The sequence below is a fragment of the Ascaphus truei genome, chromosome 4 (genome assembly GCF_040206685.1).
Source record: "Ascaphus truei isolate aAscTru1 chromosome 4, aAscTru1.hap1, whole genome shotgun sequence".
Lineage (NCBI taxonomy): Eukaryota > Metazoa > Chordata > Amphibia > Anura > Ascaphidae > Ascaphus > Ascaphus truei.
The window spans coordinates 348,709,709-348,727,788 of NC_134486.1; the positions used below are offsets into that span (position 1 = coordinate 348,709,709).

At 42.7% G+C, this 18,080-nt stretch overlaps 1 protein-coding gene across 3 annotated transcripts in view; it reads right to left on the reverse strand.

Moving 5' to 3' along the window:
- The window catches only part of ARHGEF10 (Rho guanine nucleotide exchange factor 10), a 190,707-nt gene that overhangs the window by 41,190 nt on the left and 131,437 nt on the right, over positions 1–18,080 (reverse strand). For all 3 annotated transcript variants that reach the window (XM_075598217.1, XM_075598216.1, XM_075598218.1), the window contains exons 26-27: positions 5,820–5,962; positions 4,464–4,638 (exon numbers count right to left, since the gene is read on the reverse strand). In XM_075598217.1, the coding sequence (XP_075454332.1) occupies positions 4,464–4,638; positions 5,820–5,962 (318 nt within the window). The remainder of the gene's footprint in view (positions 1–4,463; positions 4,639–5,819; positions 5,963–18,080) is intronic.

The window sequence follows — 18,080 nt, forward strand, 5'->3', positions numbered from 1 at the left end:
CTCCTTCCCTTACTTGGTAGGGAAGGAGCACGCTGCGGCTGTGTGGCGTGCTCCCCTTTCTCCCATCCCGCTTCAGTGGTGTGACGCGCTTCCTCCCCTCCAGCACCAGAAGTTGATGCGCTGACACGCTCCCCCCATCCCCTGGCCATGCCGGCCACCGCCACTTCCTTCCCTTTCTTTCTCAGCCGCCGCAATCTGGTTAGGAGATGGGGGGCTGATGCGGGGGACGGGGGCGACGGGGGCTGATGCAGGGGACGGGGGCGACGGGGGCTGATGCCTGATACGGGGGCGACGGGAGCTGATGCCTGATATGGGGGCTGATGCCTGGGACAGGCGGGAGGGGGGCTGATGCCTGGGATGGGGGGGAGGGGGGCTGATGCCTGGGACGGGGGCGAGGGGGGCTGATGCCTGGGACGTGGGGGGGGGGGGAGGGGGCTGATGCCTGGGACGGGGAGGGGGGCCGTAAACCCGACGCCCCCACACCGAAACTCTTGCGCACCACTGGGCTAAACAATAAAAAAAAAATATACAAATCAATGTATCCCTGAGATTGAATAACATAGGCAGTTTCTGGTAATTCAGGAAACATTACCCTCACTGCTAAATTCAGTGTCTTTACTCCCAGTTACATGATTCGTGGAGAAGAAAGCAGCAGTACAGAAATCAGGTCCATACAGTAGATTTAAAACAGCTAGACAGGCAGTTACAGAATGTGCAGCCACACTCTACCGTGATGTAGGTAGATTACCCCTCAGGCCCCAGTCAGGCTCCAATCCCGTGTAGTTTGTGGCTGCTTCAGGGAAAGGCCCCAGATAGGGACATTTCCCCAGTAGCTTTTGTAGAGTTAGGCATCAGCAACAGAAGGCCGTGCGGTGACTCGCGGCCTGTGGTCTGGGACCAGACCACCACGATAGACTCTTTAAGGTGAGACCCTCCAAAGGGAGTTCACCCCACGCAGAAGCGGACGTCTTCGCGGAACGACGACGACGCTGGATCAGACAGATCCATGTGTTTAACGGCGTACCCAGGTACTGGAGTGCCCGGGGAGATAAACGTGCACCAACATTCATCAGGGGTAGAGCTACTCCCTACACTTTTCGGTGGGCACTGACATTGGGGGAAAGGACATCAGGAATATTGGTGCCAAGCGCCCTGTGTACTTTGGGGACACTCACCTGGTGTATTGGGGTTGTGTGTGTTATATACTGTGGGGTACAGGTTGTATATTATATGTTCAGTAAAACCTGTTATTATATACATGTGTGTGTGATTACTATTGGTTCCTGTGAGGGGCTTATCCGCTACGCTGGGATACCTCGCAGGTGGAGGTGCAGCACCGATGAGAAAAAGAGATCACCCCAGGCTCCCAGTGGTGGAGGCTCTGGCCTTCTGGTAGGCAACAGGTAACGGCAGTACCGATAGTTCCTTTAGTTACGGGGAAAAGGGGCTACATATGTATAAATGAATAAGAGACCAATGAGGTTTGAAAAGCTCTGTACATACGAATGTACCCATAAATATCATCATTGTGAGTCTATTAAAATAAATCAAACCTTGTAGAAAAGTGCAGAATAGATAAAAGGGCTGGTTAATGGAGCAATCAACTTGCGTATTTTTTGTACGTTTGTTTTTCAGGACGGAGTTGTCTCAGTGCAAGACCGACTGGCCTTACGCCACATGATTCTAGGTGAACCTTGCCTATTATGCACAGTTCTCAGGCATGGCAACCTGCCACCAGACCGCTTTCTGCTGGTCAATAGAACAGTAAAGATGTATGTTTGTGAAGGTAGAAGAGCTCACTTTATGAAATTACATATACAATATTTAATATTTAATATTCAAGGACTCCATTTCCTCAGGCACAGTACCACAAGATTGGCGTAAAGCAGATGTGGTGCCTATATTTAAAAAGGGAGCTAGATCACAACCAGGAAATTACAGACCTGTAAGCCTGACTTCAATAGTAGGGAAACTACTTGAAGGTTTAATACGGGATAATATTCAGGAATACCTAATGGAAAACAAAATTATTAGTAATAGTCAGCATGGATTTATGAAGGATAGATCTTGCCAAACTAACCTTATTTGTTTCTTTGAGGTAAGTAGGAATTTAGACCAGGGTAATGCAGTTGATGTGGTCTACTTAGATTTTGCAAAGGCTTTTGATACGGTTTCACACAAGAGGTTGGTGTACAAAATAAAGAAAATTGGACTCAGTAATAATATATGCACCTGGATTAAAAACTGGTTAAAGGACAGACAACAGAGGGTTGTCATAAATGGAACTTTTTCAGGTTGGGCTAAAGTCGTGAGTGGTGTACCTCAGGGATCGGTACTGGGACCCCTGCTTTTTAACTTGTTTATTAATGACCTTGAGGTTGGGATCGAGCGCAAAGTCACCATCTTTGCTGATGATACTAAATTGTGTAAGGTAATAGAATCAGAGCAGGATGTAATTTCTCTTCAGAAGGACTTGGAGAGACTGGAAGCGTGGGCATGTATATGGCAGATGGGGTTTAATACAGATAAATGTAAGGTTATGCATTTGGGATGCAAGAATAAAAAGGCGATTTACAAATTAAATGGAGATATATTGGGGGAATCCTTGATGGAGAAGGATTTAGGAGTGCTTGTAGACTGCAGGCTTAGCAATAGTGCCCAATGTCATGCAGTAGCTGCAAAGGCAAACAAGATCTTATCTTGCATCAAACGGGCAATGGATGGAAGGGAAGTAAACATAATTATGCCCCTTTACAAAGCACTAGTAAGACCACGCCTTGAATATGGAGTACAATTTTGGGCACCAATCCTAAGAAAAGACATTATGGAACTAGAGAGTGTGCAGAGAAGAGCCACCAAATTAATAAAGGGGATGGACAATCTAACTTATGAGGAGAGGCAAGCTAAATTAGATTTATTTACATTAGAAAAGAGGCGTCTAAGGCTGCGGCCCCGCTAGCGCTGAGCGGGCGGTGCTTGGCGAGGTGACTTGCATATATATATATATATATATATATATATATATATATATATATATATACACATATGCAAGTCCCCGCTCACGCGATGTGCGCCCGCGGGCACACACGCGATGCGCTTAAGTAAATAAAAAATTATACTTACCTGCTCGCTCAATATTCTGCAATGCCGCCCCCTCCTCCCCTCGCGAGCAGACGCAGGACACCCGCCACGCATGATTTGAGCGCCAGCGCGCACAGCACTAGCGGGGCCGCAGCCTAAGAGCGGATTTGATAACTATATACAAATATATTCGGGGACAATACAAGGAGCTTTCAAAAGAACTATTCATCCCACGGGCAGTACAAAGGACTTGGGCCATCCCTTAAGGTTGGAGGAAAGGAAATTTCACCAGCGACAAAGGAAAGTGTTCTTTACAGTAAGGGCAGTTAAAATGTGGAATTCATTACCCATGGAGACTGTGATGGCAGATACAATAGATTTGTTCAAAAAAAGGTTGGACATCTTTTTAGATGGGAAAGGTATACAGGGATATACCAAATAAGTATACATGGGAAGGATGTTGATCCAGGGATTAATCCGATTGCCAATTCTTGGAGTCAGGAAGGAATTAAGTTTTCCCATTAATAGGTTTTTTTTGTTTGCCTTCCTCTGGATCAATAAGTAAGTGTAGATATAGGATAAAGTATCTGTTGTCTAAATTTAGCATAGGTTGAACTTGATGGACCTACGTCTTTTTTCAACCTCATCTACTATGTAACTATGTAACATTCTCTCCGAATAAATTGGAGTTTCCAGACACACAAGTATGTTGGATAAATGAAACAACATTGTAGACAGTAGTGCTTCGTATAATAATGTATACGTAAAGGGCAAATACATTATATACAGTATATATATATATATATATATATATATATATATATATATATATATATACATATACACATATGCAAGTCCCCGCTCACGCGATGTGCGCCCGCGGGCACACACAGGATGCGCTTAAGTAAATAAAAAATTATACTTACCCGCTCGCTCAATATTCTGCAATGCCGCCCCCTCCTCCCCTCGCGGGCAGACGCAGGACACCCGCCACGCATGATTTGAGCGCCAGCGCGCACAGCACTAGCGGGGCCGCAGCCTAAGAGCGGATTTGATAACTATATACAAATATATTCGGGGACAATACAAGGAGCTTTCAAAAGAACTATTCATCCCACGGGCAGTACAAAGGACTCTGGGCCATCCCTTAAGGTTGGAGGAAAGGAAATTTCACCAGCAACAAAGGAAAGTGTTCTTTACAGTAAGGGCAGTTAAAATGTGGAATTCATTACCCATGGAGACTGTGATGGCAGATACAATAGATTTGTTCAAAAAAAGGTTGGACATCTTTTTAGATGGGAAAGGTATACAGGGATATACCAAATATATATATAGGGATATATATATTATAAAAACATAGAAAAGTCCCATAAAGAAGTTACCTGGTAACATATTGTGTATTGGTGTTGCTATGTTAATATCTTGCAGATGCTCAAATGTCTCTGTGTGGAATAGACGCAATGTTGATCCAGAAGTAAAAGCAATCCAGATTCCAACTCCTGCCACAGCCATGTGGGAAATCACCATGCCTTCTTCATTGTGGGCCTCAAACTGGTGCTGCAGGTTCCAGGTATAAGACAACAATACTTGATTAGATAGTAAATAAAGTACAACGACATTATTGACTGTACAACTAAGTAGGTGTAGTTATTGCCAATTTGATGTCTAAAAATGTCAATTGACAAGGAGATTCTGTGGAAACTGTGATAATTTCTATGGACCCCACAAAGGAATTGTATATAACTACAGTAGATACAAATATAGGTCTTGGTTTTATATACAATATGAAGAATTAAAATCACTAACTCACACACCTGTTACAATTTATTTTGCATTACTTTACAATTGATGTATAAACTTCAAAAAGGTACATTACAATTAATGCCAACATAAGCGTATTAAACACACATCAATCCACATTGCAAGATTTAGCACCTTTACAGTTTTGTTTGTCTATAAGATATCTGGAAGGAATTACTTGATACAAAAATATAATGGCATACATCAGACAAAATCGCTCTACTGAATGTCTTTCTCCCTTTCTTTAGACATAGAAAACTCTGCATGGTCGGATTTGTCCTAAACACATCTGGCTAACAATCTGTGTTAAACTTCTTACATTTTATGCAGATGCAAACAACTAAATATACACATACAAATCAATAAGCATATTGTGGGACCTTAATTTATTATCACTCCCACTGTTGTACCTGCTAAGCTAGCAGAAAAGCAAACCGTTTTGAAATAAAATGCTATGTTTGCAATTCAATACTATCTATTTTATCTTCCCCAAAATTATTCCAATTTACATTTAGACATACATTTAGATCTTTTTTTATTTCCCAGGTGATATTCATCTCATCCTGTGAAATTACATCAGTTTTTAAGGTGGTTTTACATTGGCAATATCCAAGTTTAATGAATAAGCACGCATGTGTATGTACAGTGTGTGTATATATATATATATATATATATATATATATATATATATATATATATATATACACACATATATATATATATATATATATATATACATATATATATATATATATATATATATATATACACACACACACACACACACAATTACAAAAACTACAAATACTTTTATTCAAACTTTACTTTAGCCATATTTTGCTGCCTGTGCGCAAGGGAAATATAAGATGACATGCATCACAATTGTTTCAAAACATAATGTATAACTGCATAAAAAGACCAACAGTATCATTATTTACCTCTATAGTATGAGTGTCTGTACCTATTATAAATATCTGTCCACCGGAAGCAGCCCAAATTGTTCCTTCCATCACCAGCAGACTTCGAACTGGCAAAACTCCCAATTTTACCAAGCTTGGCGTATCAGAGTTCCAGATTCCACCTTTAGAAATAAAATTAAATAATTTAAAATAATGTATTCAGAAGTGTCAAATACTAATTTGGGTGTCTTTTATTGGTGACCTAGGGATCATTACAAAAACATAACAGAAACAGTCATTAATCAATAATATAATCTATAAATAAATAGCAATGTCACATACCATCTGCTTAAATAGGTTTTGGCACATAAAATAAATGAGGAAAAAACACGTAAACACAACAGCTGTAAACTATACTTACAAGGTACCTTTCACTAGAAAGATTTTTACATCACACATTGTTATATTCTAAATGGGCGATAGTTGGGGCGAATTTGAATCCGCCTTGAATCGGCCGGTTCCTTTTTGCCCAGGGATTTTGCGGATCACCCCCAAAAAGTGAGATCAGAAAATGGCGGCTTAAATCTGTTCCCGACGGTTTTTTTTGCCAGGATCTCTCTGCCGTTTAAATGTCCTGCTGGCCAATAGGAAGCAATAGGAAACATTATCCCTTGCAGCTTCCTATTTGTCCGAGTGACCGGGATATTTAAATTGCAGAGGTTTACCCCCTACGGAGGTTAGCATCTTGGGAAGCTGAAATCTGGAGACCCCATGCTTGAAGCCTAGTTAAAAAAATATATATGTGTTTTATATTGTAATGGGTTTGAAGCAGGGAGTCTCCAGAGCTGAGCCCCATTAATTTCAAGAAAAAAGATCAAGGATTCCGCGCTAGTGCTGTCTGATGTATGGTGTAGGTAGATTTAAAACATATTTTATTACAATTAAAATTCCATTTGCTGCTTTATTCTTTTCTCAAAGGAGGTGTGCATCTTCAATTGTCTCCTAGAAACATAGAATATTGCATATTATGTAATGTTTCTTATTTGCTGTTCTTTTGTTGTTGCAAATAAGCTACAAGATCCCACTTAGATCATATTATGAAACATCTGTTACAAATGGTAGAAGTGTTACACAGGTAAGTGCTTTCACATCAATAGAACTAAAAGAATACTATAGGACTTGAAATCGTCCCCCTGCAGACGCCTGGCGGGAGGGAGGTGCGTGTACAGCACAGCACCCCGATCTGCAGTCTGGGGGGGGGGGAGAGGGAGCGTTTGCGACGGGAGGGGGCGGGGTGGTGGGTGTGCAGGGGCGTGGCCATGACCTCACGCAGCTGCTTCGCCCTCATTGGCTGAACCGCCGGCGGGAGCGTGGTCACACCTCCGTCGTATACTCTGATCTTAAATTCCCCTGCCTGCCTAAAAACATGTCGCACACCGCTGGGGAAAGGTGCGCGACAAGGTAGGAACTGGGACCGTATTTACTGTGGGGGTGGAGTTTGAACGCACAGCGCACACACAGAGGATCCTCCCAAATTCTGAAAGGTGACAATTTATTGTTTGATGAAATCCCCTTTTTCAGATTCCATGCAGCAAAATTAATTTCATTTATAGAGTCTATGGGAACTCCTTACCTACTGTTACAATGTATGTTAACGTTTATTTTATATTTTTACATCCTCCAACCCTTTTGTACTGCACAACGGAATATGTTAACGCATTCTAAATAACACAATTTGCATTGCATTATAGATTCGGTTTTAACACATGAATATAGTGCTGTTTATTTTGTCATGGATTCTGTTTAGCACACAGCCTTATTCGCAAAGCATACGGTTTCTAATGTGACCAGCAGGGAAAGAGGGAAGAGATTCAGGCGTGTTTTATAGTTGAGAAGAGCAGTTAGTGATTAATGCGCTCCAGCGCTGGATCCATATCATTAAAATGATAAGATGATTGAAGGTGTTGGGATTGGGGCTAGTGAGGTGTATGTTAATGAGAAGTCCCATGAAGGGCCAAATGATCCCTTAAGGTGGAGACTGGTGGTGAAAACCCCTGTCAGATCCTCATTGGGATGGTCCCTGGACTTACAGCATACAATAATGTAAAATATAAAGTCAATGGTACTCACATATATGCCCCAATCCTTGTGTCCTGATTTGCGTGCAGCCAAGTGTAGTTGCTGGTATGGATGAAAAGAAGATAACTGTCGCACAGCCAATGGAGTGGGTCTCCAAAATACTGAATAAAAAATTATCTTTATTGATCCATATAAAAAACGGAGTTAGACACCCTCCTACGCGTTTCGTGTATCAAATATACACTTTATCAAGGATAATATTTATCCTAGATAAAGTGTATATTTGATACATGAAATGCGTAGGAGGGCGTCTAACTCCGTTTTTTATATGGATCAATAAAGAGAATATTTTATTCAGTATTTTGGAGACCCACTCCATTGGCTGTGCGACAGTTTTCTTCTTTTGTTTTATAGTTGGTGCGTTCGCACGCTCGAGTGCTAATGCTCGTGCATCACACTTTTATGGTCTTTGCTGTGAGCGACAGCTGGGTGTGGCACCCCCGCCCTTCCTTCACACCCTGCTTCCCACACAACATGTGCATATTTACATATAGATTTTACAAAAAATACCTAAATGTAGGATTGTGTGCAGCAGTGGATTCAATGTCTGACTTGAGGCAATATAATTTTGGCGCCAATGAAATTGCAGCCTCACCGTGTTTGGTTAATAGAGTGTGACGTGCAATGGCAGCAGCGCGAAAAGACAATTGTAATGTCTTTCCTCCGATCTGCCGTGTCAACGCTCACTGCCTTAAGTATAGAACGTCAGATTTAACACAGTCAATTATAATTGACGTGCGCACAGCAGCGCATGTGCACGCACTATATTGCAGCCCTCAGGGAGGCAGAATTAGATAGCGCATGACTGCAGATTAGAACATCAGCATCCTACTGTCACTGACGATGTGGCACCAATTGCCAGTGCAGGGAGAAGTGTATGCGATAGGGCTATGCAAACGGAAGTAAACATTTATTTTGTAAAAATTTTACAATGAGAATACGGATAAGCGGACAAAGTTTTACACTCACGAAACATGGGGTTCCCCACATTCTCCTTGTCATGTACCACTGCAATGTTAAGAAGCACCAAAATGCCTACTTCAAGTACACTGGCGACACACTTTATTCGAGCTTGGCTAGTCCCACGAATTCGGGTATACCCGGGTGTATTGAGGTTTGTGACTGTTTTCTGCCCGAGTACATTGAGTTATTTTCCAAGCAGGGATTGAAGCATTTTATTCCCGCTGGCTGCAATACTGCACAGTATATATATATATACTGCATTACAATTCATGAATTTATGCCATCTGGTAGACACGCGAAGCATTGCAGCCTATTAAATCCTAATCATTATCATTTAACAGATCAGCCGCCCATCAGCCAGGCATGAACCCAGGCTGGGAAGGCAAATGCAACGTGGCTTGTCAGAGGTTAGGAGTGGCGCATTCCAGGTATCTGCCAGGTACATACCGGGTATTTGCTCGAATAAAGTGTGTCGGTGCAGTAGCTCACACGCGAATATCACCAAAGTCCTTCCAGGGACCAGTTTGAGGAGAACCCCTGACCTAAACTATTGAATTCCTAGTGATCTTCCTTTTAAAAATTAAGTACGGTGGTTAGGTAGTGTCAGAAAATTCTCCATTTATGACCATTAGGAAAACAATCTTTGTGATAGATATATATATCTATCTATCTATCTGAAACTTTCCATCGACTTCAACCAGGAAGTGTGGCTGAAAACAACTCTATTAGCCACTTCGGCAGATCTAGAATTAGCCCTGTAGCCTAGAAAGAACAGAATGGAAAAGAGTGTTTCTCAAATAAAATAAATGTTAAAAGAAATTGGAACTGCGAGTAAAAAAATGAAAGCAGTGGTAATCTGGCTTTCTAAATAAAAAAAGTACTGTTCGCATCACACTTTCCCACTGTCCTCAAGCTATTGAGTAGCTACTCAATAGCAGCAGGATGTCCCTTGTATAGACAAGTTGTTATATGAAGTAGTGAGATAGTTGTCTCCAGTGGGGTATCTTAAAGAAGCAAATCAAAGATGTTTTTTTTTTTTGGTAACACAGAACTTAAGCAGGGGGTCTCCAGAGCTGAACCCCATTAATTTCAGCTCTGGGAACCCCCTATTTCCCAAGATACTTCCCTCCATAGGGGGTGCCGGCAACCGCTCTGGCTAAGCTAGCTAGCTTTTAAAGTTTAAAGCTCCCATATCCTGTGGGCCAATAGGAAGCTGACCCGGATGATGACATGGCTTCCTACTGATCCAAAGGGTGTGGGAGCTTTGAAACGCCACTCCAACATGAATTCTGGTAGCCGCGCGGCTACTGGAACCCCTATGAAGGTAACTATCTTTGGAACCAGGGAGTCCCCATAGCTGAAATGAATAGGGTTCAGTTCCGGAGACTCCTTGCTTCAAAGCGGGTCACACAGCAACAAACAGTTCATACAGTACAGTACTTCTGTAGTGCTGCAGGAAAAATACCAACTGTTCAGTGGGATGCAATAGGGCTGAGCCACTTACTAAGCTATACTATATGTTTAACAAGGTGAATGCACTTATATGATTATTATTTTTACATATTTGGAACCAGGGAGGTGCACATATCTGAATGGTCCTACTTTCATCTTCATTATTGGTATCTGGTGTGCATGTGTGTGTACCGCCTCATTCTTGGACCAGGTGTTCGGTCCCCCAGGCTACAAACTTGCCAGACAGCCCCTGCCTTTACCTGTAATTATCTCAAGTAGCAGGGGGTTGCCAGAGGTGAAAATAGCACAATTCAGCTCCGCGAAAGCCCCCAGGTTACAAGTACGGAAATACAAATGTCACAGATAAAAACCAGTGGATTATGCAAACAGTGCATTGTGACAATTGAGGTGGATGTGTGTGTTCCATTAGCAGACTGCATGCTCAGCACAGGCCACTGAACCACACAGCATCTTCATAACAAACATTTGATGCCTTTTCAAATTAAATCTCATTGTCCCTGCATTACAAAACCATCATTTAAAATGACAGTTCAAACGGCTCCCGTAGCCCATTGATTTTATTTCTTTCATTTCATAAATGGGTGTTAATGATCAACACACTAATCTTTATTTATTTATTTTTTATTATTACATGGGGGGAAATATTCCAGTTTTGCTCAGTAGCTCATTGTTTTTTTGTTTGTTTTTTTACATTTGAGAAGTTTTCCCCCCTATAAAATAGAAAATAGGTTTTAAATATTTATATATTTCTTCAGTTATGAGGAGTCCTCAATTATTAGGGTCATTTAAGCTCTACTCTAGGGACTGTAGCATCTGAACCTATAGATTTGCATTTCACGGATACAGAAGGAAGAAAATGTGAAACCGGCCCCAGCATTAAAAGTGGGGTTTACTTGGTCAAAAGCTCCTACATTCCCATTCCCAATATTAACGCAAGTAAAATGACAAAAGCTGTTCCTTTTGATTTGGGTTGGCCTACAGTATATGTGCATAGATGATATCTAGACTGTCATCTGACTTCAAAAACCAAAGCACAACAGGGCACAATATTTAACATACTTAAGCCAATACTATTAAGATAATTATTTAGAAATATATTGTATTTTGCTTCAGAATCGACATGAGAGATTATACATGGCTTTAATCTGCTTAAACAAAACAAAAAAAAAATACATAAATAGACGGTAGTGGATTTAAAGCCTCTGCTTCGGAGGCAGTGGCACTGATCCTTGGATTCATTTTTTACATAGCATTAATATTAAAAATAAAGAAGCAAATACCATGTAGATAATTAGTTATAAATAGGCAATCAATAATTATAATAAATATTGTTAGAATTATACATGAATAAGATGTCAACATGTTCCTCAGCACAATAAAATGCTCCAGACAATGAAAATAAAACACATACTGTGCGGCGTATCGCAGAAGTATTAGAATATTAACATATACTTGTACAATGGGCTGGGAGGGCCCTGCTCTAAGAAGCTGAACATTAATTATAGGCCTGTTTTACATCATTGCCTGAAAACAAAAAAGGAAAAAAATACAACTCAGTGTCAATTTTAAAAGAATATAAAAATGTGATATTATTTTGTACTGCACCAAAGCAGCTGGCATTTTAACGCTGTGCTCTAAAGGGTAATACTCATCAGCAATCTGGCTTCTAGCGACACTCTTTCATACTGGGAAAATAGGTCAATGCTTCAGGGAAAAAAAACCCTTCAGGGCTGACCACATCAAAGCAGTGCTTAACATAGTTGCAAAGTTTAAAGGTAAATGACGAGGAGGTGAACACCAATGATCAGAACATGGCTGAGGATGAAGGGCACTCAAACTTGTGACTTCGGGGGTAATTCTGCATTGTCTGAAAACCTGCCGCAATATGTGCAATATAAAATTACCTCCTTAATGAATGAAGGACAAATACTGTAGTACCATTATTTAGATAGCTGTGTGCAGTCCAGCATAACGTAACCCCCTCCGGGAGTACTTTCATTAAGCATGCGATGCAGTCTTTCGCGCTGTGACGGCCGCGCTGAGCTGCAGGTCGCACGGTCTTCTGTCGCATAGAGGTGTAGTTTGAGGGTAGGCACGCACAGTTGCGTGACATTGGGAGAACCCACATGCGCTCCAATCTGAAGCTTGAGGCATGCACAGTGTATCCAGAGCGCAGCACATGGCTGGTTGTGTCCATGACGAATCCCCAATAGGAGGGTTTGTGTGCACTGGATCTCTGTGAACATATAGGCCGGGATTCATCAAGCAGTGATGCAGGGTGTCAGAATCTAAAGGCGCAGTTACCGCTAGACTGAGGTGCAGTACCCCGTATATCACTGCTTAATGAATCTAGAACTTCAAGGGACTATCAGTGAATTAAAAAAAAGAGAGACTAAGAAACGGCTGTCAGAGAACTTGAAAGAGAGAGGACACAAGTGACGTAGCAAGAGTGGAAACGACGAGGAAAAGAAAAATATTAGTCATAAAAATAAATATTAAGAAAGGGTACAAGGTAAATTGGGTACAGGGTAAATTGGGTATAGTAGTGATAGAGCATCAGGTAGAGTGTGGAAAAGCTGAAAGTGAGAAGGTGAATTATGGGATAGGAAGAAATAGAACATAATATCACAAAAAATAAGTGTGTGGAGAGAGAGAGAGAGAGAGAGAGAGAGAGAGTCAAATAGATAAGAATAGAAAGAGATAGGGAGTTAATAAGAATAGAGAGAGAAAGGAAGTGTGTGAGAGTGACAGAGCGTACAATCACTAAAGTGCATTAACTTAGGAGAGAATAAACAGCTTGTGACAGGCAGGAGGCAAACGGTTTAAACAACAGGAAAGGATGCCAACATAGGCTGAGGCTTTGCAGCGAGCGGTAAGGGTTCATGTTCCTGGGTCCTGGTCGTGGATTCTCCATTGTGGACGTGCGAAAGTGGGGTTCTGGTCGAGTTAAAAAGGTATTACATCTAACACGCCAAAACCATCATCATAAATTGCTATGTATTCTATTCCTGTGTAACAAAATTACATTTTATTTTTAACTGCTGTGGTTATCCTAGGATTCACTACCTTTTCAGCCTCTTCCTACGATTGTGGCATGACAATAACAGAGATATGGGTGCTGGAAACTCTTGGTAGGGTAGCAGCATCCCAAAAGCTGATACTCAAGCACGCCATCAAGCCACAGTAACCACGGTCTTGGCCCATGTACCATGTTCGGCGTAAAGAACATAATTGGGAAATGTGGTACAAAAGAATGGGTAAAATGCAGATAATTGAAGAGTCTGGATATAAGTCAGAACTGTATACTGTATGACAATTAACCCAAATTACACCCCCCCTGTTACTTGGATGTACAGTATCAAATTGTGTGTTAACAAAGAGAAGATATTTTAAAGACTTCACCAATAAAATAAGATCTGTGTTCAGAATGTATCAGCTGCCCGAATACCAAAGATAAAAGGTGTCGATCAGAGAATTAAGCAGAGATGCCTTGAAAGAAATAGAAAATCTGCCTACTGATAAGGAGACACTTAAACAGATTTTGGAGCATTTTACTAAGGTTTTTGAGACCCGAACGACTTCCTCTTTACTTGCAACAGAAATAATGAGACCCTACAACACTTTGCTAATAATTCAAGACATTCTGTTTCTGGAGGGAGCTAAACAAAAGGCAGGTCAGGCACCATTCAAGATGCTAAGACAACAAACCCCACATGATATCTTTGATCAATTTAGTTAAGGAATTAATAAAAAATAAAAAAAAGAGGGAAATGTGCTATGAGATTAAACAATTAGAAGAGTCTAAGAAATCTACTAGCTATTTTGAGCAAGGAGGATCAAGAAAATTACTCACAGTAAACTAAAATTACCTGGTTCATGGAAAATCTACTAGTTGGGATTCCCAAGGACGACTTGTATGCCAATGCGGTGGGACATCTCCCAAAGAAAGTGTTGAGTGGGGATGCTGCACATTTAACCACACAGCTCCAATGTTCAGAGGTACCAAAAATTTGGAGACATGTACAGATGCAGCGCCCTTATTAGAACATTTACCAAATTGGTTTTCGAGATTTCTCCGAGATTCTTTCAACATTTGCCGCAGCAGACTAATGGCACATCGGATTAACACAGCAGGAGTCCCTGCTGTGTTAATCCTACCGGGCTTTGCCTGCCTGTAAGTGATGCACAGTAAGAGATAGGTTGAATCAGTCACTCTAACTGCGCACATCTCTCAGGCTATCACTGGGTTTTTATTAAACATTACAGTAGTGTAGCAGGGAGTCTCCGGAGCTGAACTGCATTGATTTCAGGTCCGGGGACCCCCTGCTTCCCGAGATACAGGCCCCGTTATGGGGTGCCAGTATCTCCTATGCATGGTAATGTCCCGATCACGTGACGCGGGGCATTTCCATGCATAGGAGATACCGGCACCCCATAACGGGGCCTGTATCTCAGGAAGCAGGGGTTCCTGGACCTGAAACCAATGCGGGTTTGCTCTGGAGACCCCCTGCTCATCTGCACTAGGTCATAAATTTAAATTAAAATATGTAGTAAACACCAATACACAACCCACCCACTGTGACCCCATATAAAACAAATATTTATTTTTATAGACACATGATTAATACCACAGGCCAGCGGAGGTCCCCAGGTGGTTCGCACGGGTGTCTGCAGGCCCCACAGTGCACCCCGGGGCGTTCCCACAGGTGTCTGGGGGCCATCGGGTTGTCCACACTAGGTCCCCGTGGGTGTTTGGGGGTCCCAGGTCGTCCCCACAGGTGTCTGGGGGCCCTCAAGTGGTTCCCACAGGTGTCTGGGGGCCCTCGGGTGGTCCCCGCGGGTTCCCGGGCCCCCACAGCCATTGGACCCGCGGTTCCTTCCCGCAGGTGTCCGTGGGTCCTCAGGTGGTCCCTGTGGGACTGCTAATGTATTAATTTGTGCCTGTTTAGGGTACAGACGAATACAGTAATAGCCAATGCATTTTTTGGCAAATGCATTTCTTCTATTGACCGTTATATTTTCTATGTACCAGTATTTTTATTGTAAAGATTAAATTGTTTTGAATTGTGATGGCTTTAATTTTTTTTTTTTTCAGATTGTTTTGCGTTTTATTTAATAATGTATTTTATTGGCTACTGGTTTAAATTGGTGTTGTCTAGTGGTTGTATTAATTAATTGTTGTGTTGGTTAGTTCTTTTAGCCATTAAATGTATTTTTTGGGCTAGTGGTGTGATTTATTTAATTGATTAGTTGGCTAGTGGTTTTATTTAGGTAATTTATTGGCTAGTGGTTTTATTTAGGTAATTGATTGGCTATTGCTTTTAATTTTACAGTTTCGGGGTTCAGTTGCTTTTAATTTTACAGTTTCGGGGTTCAGATGCTTGTTGTATAGGTTTTATTATTCTGTATTTTGGACATTCGGGCTTTTGTATTAGTGACCATTGACTGCTATAGTAACTTATCATGCCCATATTATATGGGTATGATGTACTACTATAACAATCAATGGGTACAGGGTGGGTATAGTGGGCCCTGGGTGGGTGGTTAAGCCTCCCGGGTGGGTAGCGGGGCATGGTGGGTTAACCCCTTAATTACTATAGCGGTCATTAACCGCTAAGGTGATTAAGGGGCATTGGGCCATTAGATTGTATTTATTATGTTTGCTTTCTGGCAACGGAGGACATGGACCAGCAGTATGCCGACAAGGACACCCTTCACACTGGCAGGGGTAAGTAGAACGGTTTTTATTTGCTTTATTTATGCTGGCTGGCTAATATGTTTAATAATAATGAGCAAATAATCTATTATCCATATCTGGAAAAGTGTAGGCGAAACTGCAGTATTAATGAAGGTTTCCATGCTATCAGGGCCGCCAACAGCGGGGGAGAAAGGGTACTGGCGCCCCGGGCCCCGTGGGTCAGGGGGGCCTGGTCGGGCGCCAGTTAATTAAGTAAATTTAAAAAAAAAAAGTTTAAAAAAATGGCAGCGATTCCCCTGCGCATGCGCAGGGCCCGCTCCCCCCAACCCCCCGCTCTCCCCAACCCCCCGCTCCCAATGTGGGACGGAGGGGGAAGTACCATCTTCTCCTGCGGCGGCCCCTCCCCCCCGCTCCCAACGTGGGACGGAGGGGGAAGTACCAGCTCCTCCTGCGGCCTGCTTCCCCCGGCGGCCAGCTTCCCACGCTCCCCCCGAGCCCACCTCCCGTGGCCCCCCCCGAGCCCACCTCCCCTCCCGGGCAGGTGACGCGGGGATATCGGGGGCAGGAGGGGAAAGAGTCAGGCGGCAACCTGCACCCACCCGGTCAAGGTAAGTCACTGTCACCCACCCAGTCACTGTCACCCAGTCACTGTCACCCAGTCACTCTCTCCCACCCAGTCAGTCTCCCACCCACCCAGTCACTGTCTCCCACCCACCCAGTCACTGTCTCCCACCTAGTCACTGTTACCCAGTCACTGTCTCCCACCCACCCAGTCACTGTCAAGTCACTGTCTCCCTCCCAAGTGTCACTGTCTCCCACCCACCCAGTCACTGTCATCCCCCCACCCACCCCGTCACCGTCATCCAAACTGTCATCCACCCACCCACTGTCATCCACCCACCCACTGTCATCCACCCACCCAGTCACTGTCATCCATCCACCCACCCATCACTGTAATCCACCCACCCACTGTCACCCAGTCACTGTCTCCCACCCACCATCATTCACCCACCCACCATCATTCACCCACCCACTCACCCACCCAGGCCGGCAGTCACATTTCTTTTGTTGAAAATATAAAAATAAATAGGTTGCATTGTAATGGTTTTTTCTGTATCACAATAAGAAAACAGTTAAGTAAAAGTTGCGCGCTAAAATATATTTTTTCGTGGTAGGCGCGCTATGGGTTCGGGGGGGGGGGGAGGGGTGGCATGCTCCTTTCATTTGTCCCGGGCCCCATGATTTCTGTTGGCGGCCCTGCATGCTATAACTGCATTCTTGCAATTGAATAAATAGACCCCATTGAAAGTCCATTGCAATTTCCACTTGTATTTAATGAACTGCTCTGTAAATATCAGAAGCCAACACTTGCCTTAGAATGTGTCATGTGACTGTGTGGATCATTATCTTCCTTATTTTGGAGATGCCATGCCCTGCACATATGAGTCATTAGTCCGCTGACAAAATGAAATAGGTTAAAGGTCAGAAAACGAATGACTAACACGCATTGCCTTTATAATACCCAATACTAAAAGTATTGAAACAAAACGTCATCAACGGTAATATATAAGATGACAGTGTTTCTCATTTCCTGGGATGATCAATAGAAGTTGGGGGTTGTGATCACATCTCACCTGAAACAGTAGGTGTACACGAGGGCTCTTCCTTTAACCCTTTGCGTGCCGATTGACAAAGCTACTACGTCATGGGGTCTGGCACTCAAGGGGTACATTGACGTAGTTGCTGCATCATTATTTAGTTGCTTGTTTTGTAGGGGAAATTACGTCCTGCAGAACGCAATTTTACAGGAAAAGGAGGACTTCTCTACCGGTTTGTCATCAGTGATGGAGCAATCGCAAGCGCCAGAGGGGCACTTAAAGGGTAATACGGCTACTTCTATCATGATATGCATACAGTATTGTACATATTATGTAAAGGCTATTTAAATGCTAAGCATCCTAGAATAAATATCAATAACAATTTTCAGACTGATCTACTGTGGCCTCCGTGATAGAATCATTAGTGCA